Below are 9164 nucleotides of genomic sequence, written 5' to 3' on the forward strand. Positions count from 1 at the left end.
CAGGACATTTAATAAAACCAAATTTGGAGAAGCAGTTTTATTGTCAAAGAAATGCTGGTACATGCCAAGCTCTCACACTCACGGATATCATTTAGAAGCTAAATGAAAACGCAAAAGCCTTCTAATCAAAGCACAAAAATAATAAAAGTCATATCAGGAGGCATTAATCAGTGCACAAATCATTTACATAATCATAAAAACCATAAATCATAAACACTGGGAGAGGTTCTGATAGCCCAGAGCATCAAACAGCAGACACAACGTCCATTACTTTCAATCAGAATCCATCAAATTAAGCAATGCTAGAGACCAAGAGGACTCTTATCCAGGAAATCCAAAAACATCATACAAGTCAAGACCATGCTTTTAATAAAAACAGCGGATGTTCAGATTGTTACAGATGTTAAAGCTAGATAAAGCCATACATCTTGCTCTGCATTTGCTTTATTTTCCTCTCACCCCAGAGAATGAACCCTCTCTTGGGTTTTAAGAGCTTTTTTTGTTTCAACCCAGAGAGGTGAAGCTCTCTGAAAGGCAGCGGAGCCAGAGGTGTCTCCAAGAAAGAGCCACATTGTCTTTGAACATACACAGGAAAGGTCACAATCAACCGCCTGGAGGCCAGCAAGTTTCCAGAAAGAGACACCGTCACAATCGTGTGAGTCCCTCATGTTTGATGCGGCACCTCAGCTGATAAAATGCCAAAACGAATGGAATGCATGCGGATATACAAGTCATATTTCACCCCAAAATCAAGAGGAACAAGGCATTTTTGCTTTATGACATCGACATGACAACTAAAGGACATAAATAACTAACATTCCATATGCTCACTTTCCAAAGACATTTATAAAGACTCAAGATAATCATGAACATGCAAATTGATTCACACACACAAAAAGGATTTCTGATTGGCTATAGTTTTTGTTGACAAGAAAACAAGTCAAATTATCTTTGCAGAAACTACATCTGTGGTAAGACTACCCCATCTCACGCCCAATTCGTACGAGTGATTAAAAAGTGGCTAATTCGTACGACCTCACTCGTACGAATTCATACAATTTGTCTAAACCCACGTGAAGGTTAGTTTAGGGGCGGGGTCAGGGGTAGGTCATTCGTACGAATTGACCAATTCGTAAAATATGTACAATTTAGCAAAATCGTACTAATTTGTACGAGTGACGTTGTATGAATTGTTACGAATTAGCCACCTCGTAAAATTCGTACGATAAAACAATAAAAATAAGAAATTGCACAAGAAATAAACTTATTTCATGAATTGTTAAAATAAAAAGTTTATTTCTTATATATATTTTAATTACTGTAATAACTCAAAAAGGAAACCTTTCAGAAAACAGAATTAGGCCAGAAACACCTTTACATTTCCATTATTTTTGAAACAGTTGGGGTGAAATATGACCCGGACAGTTTGTCTTCACCACTTTACTGTATAAAACTGCCTTCCAGGGGGGTTCGCTTTCAGAAACAGCCCTTACACTTTTTAAACAGAATCTTTTTGAAGGCTTTACGGAAGTCCCTGTTAAAGATGGTGTAGATGAGCGGGTTCAGGGCGCTGTTGCAGTAGCCTATCCAGAAAAAGAACTTAAAAAGCGCGTCCGGCAGTTTACAAGCCTCACAAACGGCTTGCAAGATGTAGGTGAAGAAGAAGGGGAACCAGCAGAAGACAAAAACCCCAATGACGACCGCGAGGACGAAGGTGAAACGCTTCTCGCGGACGATCATGGCTTTCCTCTTGGTGTTCGGAGTTCCCGCCGGCTTCACGTTGGAAGAGGCCAGCTGGCTGCCCTTAGACGTAGCGATGACGTTCTGGTAAGTTCGGGCTGGTGAGGTAGTCTGGTGGCCGGGCTCCAGCGTCCCCACATTGGAGGTCGTCCCGTTAGCATTATGTCCCCTTACTACCTCAACGTCCGAGCCAGAGCTTGAGCTGTCCTCGTCCTTGCACCTCTTTGAGCGTTTCGTCTGCTTTCGAATTTCTACTGGAGGCTGAGGTTGGTCTACAGCTTCAGGTCTGGAAGCAGCCAGATTGGGAACATTCGCAGGGTCAACACCTCCTTGGTCTTTGCCGCTCGGCACCGCCACTCCCAATGAGACGTGTTTTCTTGGCTCTCCTGGAGGACATCGAGTGTGCTTCTTGGCAATCTGATAGATGCGAATGTACACCAGGATCATAATGAGGCACGGGGCAAAGAATGAGCCGATGGAGGAGTACAGGATGTACCATAAATCATCATTGAGTTTGCACTGTGGGCAGCCCCCGTCCTTCTGCTCTGGGGTCTTACTCATGGAGACCAGTGGGGGGAAAGAGATGACGGCGGAAATGAGCCACACCACCACGATGGCGCACTTGATCTTGCGAGGGGTGCGCTGAGTGGCGTACTGCACCGGCCGGGAGATGGACAGGTAGCGGTCCAGGCTGATGGCGCACAGGTGCATGATGGAAGACGTGCAGAAGAGCACATCCAACGCCAAGATGATCTCGCACCAAAACGATTCAAAGTACCAGAAGCCCATTAGCTCATTGGCCAGGGAGAACGGGATGATCAAGGTGGCCACCAGGATGTCTGCCGCAGCCAGGGACACCAGGAAAAGGTTCTGAGGTCCTCGCAAAGAGCGGCACGTCAGGACAGCGATGATGACTAGGATGTTACCAAAGATGGTGAAGAGCATGATGAGCGTCATTGCGGTGGCAAATGCGGCTGTGGCTTCAGGAGAATAACAAGAATTGGGATTGCATGAACTGCTGTTCTCTTTTACTCCCAAAGTAGTTGATGAGCTACTGGTCCTTTGAACTACAACACTCGTAGATGTCATATTGAAGTTCCAGGCTAGACAGGGGAGAAGTAAAAAGTAGTCTTTGACGAAGACTTGTATCCGAGCGTAACCCTTCCAAGAACTAACTTTCTTTTAGAAAACTTTTGAAAGTGAAATGCGTCTTTATAGCAGGGTATGACATCCTCCAGGTACTTCCTTTGGCAGAGCTCAAAAGAAAAGAAAAACTTGAATAAAAATCTGCATTTACACTAAAAGGGGGTCGTGCAGACAAAAAATCTGCAAAATTACAGAGGCAAAAATTATGACTAAAAAATTAAAACTACAAAAACCTGTCATTATTAATAATAATAAATAAATAAAAACACGGCATGAACTTACCGCAGCATAAGCCAAACAGCTTTTAGGCACGGAAAGTCACCCAAACTACACCAGTCTCGTGTGCCGATCTCATTCCAGTCCAAAAATGGGGCGCTTGGAGATGCGCGCGGACACTAGCGCCTCAAAAACACACATTTTCAGGCAGTAAAAGCTAAGGAACTGAATTTTCATAAGATAGAAATGTAATACGGATTCAAACATGGTAGTTCCGTGGGGTTTTGTTCGTTCGAAAAGCTCTGAAAGACTCGCAATGCGTGAAAAGGCTCACCATCTCCAAACGCGCGCGCACCAGCCAAGCCAAAACAACTTCTTCAATTATCAAACATTAAGAAAGACGACGCAAGCATAAACATTTCCATGTCAGAGGGGGAAAAATCCACGAGGGAAAGCTCCGGTCTTTAAGACTTCAAATAGTTGTTTAATATTTTAAAACAGACTCATTGTCAACGAAATGAAAAGAAAGCCGTTCTATTCATTTATCAATGTAGTTTCCTTGAAGGTTCATAGAACTTTGCGTCTTTGCACATCGGTCACTGGAATGAACTGTCTTCTAACTGAGCGCGCGCCTCTCTGTGTCCCCCGCCATGACGTCAGGAAGATTACCTCGCCGTGATGTCACGTCAGAGAATTACTCCTCCTTAGATCTAAGCACAGCTTCACACTCCTATCCTATTATGATACTTCATCATTTTTCACATCGAGTCTCATACATTAAGTGTCTCAAATTGAAAACTTTAAAATGCGAGGCAGGGTTTAGACATGTAGATGAGTGACATGTCTATGATCTATGAGTAATTTGTGAAATGTCTTTTCCAAAATCCTTTCAGGTATTTGCAAGGCCTAAATTAAAGGTAGAAATAATACAATTTACTAGAATAACTGGTGATTGTAAAAAAAAAAAAAAAAGACGATATCAGACTGCAACATTCATCTCTCCAGCAATGAAATAGGATTGTGATTAATATACTGCTGAAAGTAACTCATTTTATGTGAAATGTTTGTTTTGTGTGACGTGAATTTGAGTTCACACAAAAAGCATGAGTATACTTTTTGCAACATTCACAAATATCCTACAAAAAAGGCACAAAAAGAGTGAACAGTGACTGCCACCTACTGGACAAAACTTAGAAATGTTAGTTCAACCCCCAAAAATAAAAATATGAATTCTGTCATTTACTCACCACCCTCAAGTTGTTTCTTCAGTTGAACACAAAAGATGACATTTAAAAACATGTTGGTAACCAAACAGTGGACGACAGCATTGACTTTTTTCTTGGAAGTCACGGCTACCGTCAACTTTTTAATCACCAACATACTTTAAAATATGTGATGTGTTCAACAGAAGAAACAAACACTTGGAACAACTTGAATGATGACGACTTTCATTGACTTTAAGATTAAGAATTGTGAACTGGAGGACTGGTTAACGAATTGACTTTAATATAACTGACAAATTCACAATAAGCCATATTTTGATTTTCAAACCTTTATTTGTCCTCTTAGATTCAGAATTCCTCAGTGATCAACAAATGACCATTGAACAAAGTGAAACAGAGCGGTTGGATGCATCATAGGGTCTCTCCGTACTTTTGTCTCTTGCCTGAAATGGAGAAAGACAATTAATTCAAGAAGAGCCGCTCCAACTCTCAAACGCCAGTACATTGGCAAGAACAAAATAACCTCACTACGCTTTTAGAGCTACTGCCATCAATCCAGTTCACTTCCTCTCTTCACCAGGTCAATAACAGCACATCATTTTTAGGTCTGCATGCGTTTCTTCATCCAATCCTATACATTTCTCAGCATATGGTAAAAGCACATACTAAGACGTACCACATTGGTACAGCTTCCGGACCCTTTGCACATCCAGATTACTCAAGCGAGACCTCTGACCGATCTTTACCCCGCTCTTTTTGGGCAGAATCGTAGGTTTTCCATTGCGAGAGAAATAATTCCTGCAAAACAAGTTTGGCCAGCCAAACACACATGACGTTACGCACCCAAATATCCATTCAAGCCATTTCAGGGTTACGTTTTGACGAACACCTACGGTCCATAATGCAAAATTGATTCCAGGTCATAGTCCAGACCGAGGGTCTTCCCTGCCTTCTCCCTAAAATTGTCCTGTTTCCCTGTAAAATACAAAGCATCGCATACAACCAATGCATTAATTACTCTACCACCTTTACTGTGAGCTCATATACACATTTATTTGTTTTAGTATGAATTAGGGGTGTAACGATACCCTCATGTCACGATTCGATACGATATTATTGCGACACTCCAAGACATCTGGTAAAAGTTTACCAAAAAAATGTACTGTTGATTAAAATGCTAACTTTGATATTACATTGTGGGTTTAAATGAATAGGTTTGGACTTGGCGCTTGTAACCCAAGGACAATAGAGACACCAGAATAACAATATTCATGATTCTGAAGCTGAAAACGCAGAATTATGTTAGCCTATTATGCCTGCACTCTGTCACTGACTAGATATATTTAAAATAATTTCAGCCACTTTTTACTGGCAACATAAATTTTGGCATAACCACATTTCAGGACCCACAAATATTCCCCCATTGCATTATTATACATTATATCCAAGATTATGTATTGTAATTTAATGTAGTACTGACACTAAAACTTCTCACGCAGTAATTTTTATTTTGGGGGACTATCCACGATACATATTGTCACTATCCACGATATGTATTGTTGCGTTTTTGAATTGCGATATATTGTGGCACGATAAATTGTTACACCCCTAGTATGAGTAAATCTTTGTGAATAGTAAGTGACGTACAACTAAATATTACAATAACTAGAAAATGACTACAAACTCAAATCAGTTATTAAATGACCCTATTATATCATAAAATAGGGTACACACAAATGATTGCTAATGGAATTACAGTCTAATTTAGAACCAATCCAAATGGGATAAAAAGGAACAATCATAAAAAGTAAAATAAAAGGCTACTGGTAACCTGAAATTTGAATTTCAGTTTATCTAGTAGAATATATTGTTTTAGAGGATTCTACTTGAGCCCTTTAGGATTCCAAATACTGAAAGGAACTCCATCAGCACTATTTAGAAAGCACAGAAAAAAATGCATACCAGAAGCAATGTTCTCATAAAATATAGTGATATATTCATCACGGTCTCGGCGGGAATGTTCGTGGTGAAAACCGAGCGAATGAAGGATCTCGTGGCAGATGTTCCCAACCGTACAGAGCGGGCCGACCAGGACAGGCTGCTCACCCCCCACACAGCCGACGTAAGATGCACACCTTCAGGAAACGGCAAACAAGATTAAACGTACAGTGTCAGCACTAGATTGAACAACAGAAATGAAGACTTTATATACCAGAACGAAAAATCCTGATAAATGAGTAGAAGTTTATTTTACAAATTGCATATAAATACCATTTTTAAACTAAAATCTGTGGCTCACCCATTGCTGAGCTCAAAGTGCAAGTAGTCGGTTTCATTAGTACGTGGATGGAACCCGACGCAGGTCTTCTGAGAGATCATTTTTAAGGCTTTATAAACATCCTCAACCCTGTGCTCTAAAGACCACAAACATGTACAGAAAAGAAACATTCCTCTGAATATTTCTACAGCATCTGATATTCCAAACATAAGCTCAGCAAAAAAAAAAAAAAAAAAAAAAAAAAAAAAACCTTTTTTTTTTTCCCTAGCATGTACATTTTTATAATGACATTAAAAGATTCAACAGAAAGATTTAACCCACGTTATAAAATTAGGGCCAAATCCAAATCTTCCTAGAGTGCAAAAGACGCACAGTAGAGGATTTTACAGCATCAAAATCACTGATCAAGAAAACTCACCAAGAGCTAATTCAATTTCATAAGGCACTGACATATATCCATCCACCTCCTGCCACAGTTGCTTCACTGCGTTCCTGTCAGTCTGAAGAAAAGAGAGTCTGAACGGTGGGGCATAAACATCAGGTCAAGGCAGGCTGTCATGCGTTTAAGTCAAGACAGCAGATGACTAATAGATAGCACCAAACTTTCCCTGTTGATTAATCATGATCACGGTACATTAAGACAATTGGAAGTTCTCTGAAATGTTAAAGGAAGTAGTTCACTTAAAAAAAAAAACATGTCATCCAAAATGTCCGTGTCTTTCTTTCTTCAGTCGAAAAGAAATTAAGGTTTTTGATGAAAACATTCCAGGATTTTCTCCATATAATGGACTTCAACGGTAACCAAACGGTTCATGGTCCAAATGAGTTTCAGTGAAGCTTCAGAGGGCTTTAAATGACACCAGAAGATGAAAAAGGGTCTTATCTAGGACCCTTCCAGACTTGAAAAAAGATTAGTTCATTTTGATGACCGAGTTTGAACAGGAGAGTCACGAACGTGCATCACAGAACAGAGCAAGGCGAGCATTTGTGCTTATAAAACTTAAACTTTTTTATTTATTTTTTAAATGAGCGATCGTTTTGTTTGATATGACCCTTATTCATCATCTGGTGTCATTTAAAGCTGCACTGAAACTCTCATTTGGACCTTGAACTGTTTGGTTCCCATTGAAGTACATTATATGGAGAAAATCCTGGAATGTTTTAATCAAAAACCTTAATTTGTTTTTGACTGAAGAAAGAAAGACATGGACATCTTGGATGACATGGGAGTGAGTAAATTATCAGCAAAAGTTTTTTTAAAAGTGAACTACTCCTTTAAATGAGCATAAAGAACTAAATTTATTTCAAAACTCAGATTTAATTTTGTTAAAATCAGTTTTTACAGTGAGATCTTTTTTAATCGCTCCATAAATAAGAAAATACTGTCAACAGTCTAAAAAAAACAAACATCATATTTAAAAAATTAAACATTATCTAAAAACCATCCATTAACATATGAATAAAACAAGATTGGTATATGTACATGTTCCTGAAGTGAAAAAAAAAAAAAAAAAAAAACACTAATTTTGAGCCTTTAAAAGATACAAACTACAGATGCAAAAAAAAACAAAAAAAACAAAAACACACACACACACACACTTAGAAGGATAGTTTACCCAAGTCTCTTCAGAAAATTTACCAAACCCCTCAATTCATACGAATTAGTTTTATGATCTTCTTTATGAACCTTTAGAAGCATCAAAGTGTTTTTAATGATACAAATTAAATTTTTGGGTGAGCTATCCCTTTAAGTGTGTATTATGGATGTCTTTCCACTAGCTTGTAATATGGTATGTTACAGGCAAAATAACCCCAAATCTCAATTTACTAATGCTTGCAAAAAAAAAAAAAAAAAAAGTTTAACTTGTAGTGTATTGAGTCAAATGACAACTAGTCCTAATGCTCTCCTGTAGGGTATATAGAGAGAACAACATAATGGATATAAAAGTATTGTTTGAGCTTACAGGTAGTATGACATCCCCCTCATGTACAGCATAGTCTCCCTCAAAATCTGTTGAAGACATTGACAGGTCATGTCAGGGCTAAAGCTTCTTATGGGTCATCATGCTGTTGTCTTACCCATCACTGTTTCACTTGGAGGCGGTCCACTCTTCAACGAGTTAATATTACCTGTAACGTTACATAAAATATATTATGTCATATAAATGGTTACGTTTTTTAAATGCATTTATTCATAAAAAATAAAAAAAATATAGTTTTACCATCATCAAACTGCAAATCAGTGCGACCCTTCGGTGTATTCACAGGGAATCCATGCACTTATAAACACAAAGCCTACATGCTATTACCATTAAAGTAAACTAGATATTACTAGTGAAAGATTTGTGGGCTTAATGGAAAAATAACGTACCTTCACAAAACCATGACACCAGTAAAAGGGACCACCACAGCATTTCCAACAGCTAAAGTTACTAACTTTTAGATAGTGGGAAATCTCGAGTGATGAAACGATTAGACGTGCCCTTTCAAACACGTGCTGGATTTGCTAAATATTCAGCCACCTGAGGCGCATGATTGACAATTAATTTAATGGTGTCGGT

At 38.9% G+C, this 9164-nt stretch overlaps 1 protein-coding gene across 4 annotated transcripts; it reads right to left on the reverse strand.

Annotated features, from left to right (window-relative positions):
* Window positions 1-1274: 1274 nt before the first annotated feature.
* On the reverse strand, window positions 1275-9164 carry LOC120488095 (alpha-2B adrenergic receptor). 4 transcript variants are annotated; one of them, XM_089126343.1, is made up of 10 exons: window positions 8975-9164; window positions 8826-8882; window positions 8683-8733; window positions 8568-8614; window positions 7022-7103; window positions 6625-6739; window positions 6288-6460; window positions 5219-5300; window positions 5002-5123; window positions 1275-2714 (listed from the first exon to the last, which is right to left on the reverse strand). In XM_089126343.1, the coding sequence occupies exons 1-10, from the start codon at window positions 9015-9017 to the stop codon at window positions 1477-1479; spliced, it is 2010 nt and encodes a 669-aa protein (XP_088982469.1). In that variant the 5' UTR covers window positions 9018-9164; the 3' UTR covers window positions 1275-1476. The 4 variants fall into 4 exon arrangements, with proteins under 4 accessions (XP_088982469.1, XP_039540397.1, XP_039540396.1 ...); XM_039684463.2 differs by lacking the exons at window positions 5002-5123; window positions 5219-5300; window positions 6288-6460; ... (4 more) ...; window positions 8826-8882; window positions 8975-9164 and adding an exon at window positions 3169-3803 and having other exon boundaries at window positions 1275-2985; XM_039684462.2 differs by lacking the exons at window positions 5002-5123; window positions 5219-5300; window positions 6288-6460; ... (4 more) ...; window positions 8826-8882; window positions 8975-9164 and adding an exon at window positions 3169-3803 and having other exon boundaries at window positions 1275-2996.

The sequence above is a fragment of the Pimephales promelas genome, chromosome 23, assembly GCF_988280905.1.
Source record: "Pimephales promelas chromosome 23, fPimPro1.hap1.1, whole genome shotgun sequence".
NCBI classification, from domain to species: domain Eukaryota; kingdom Metazoa; phylum Chordata; class Actinopteri; order Cypriniformes; family Leuciscidae; genus Pimephales; species Pimephales promelas.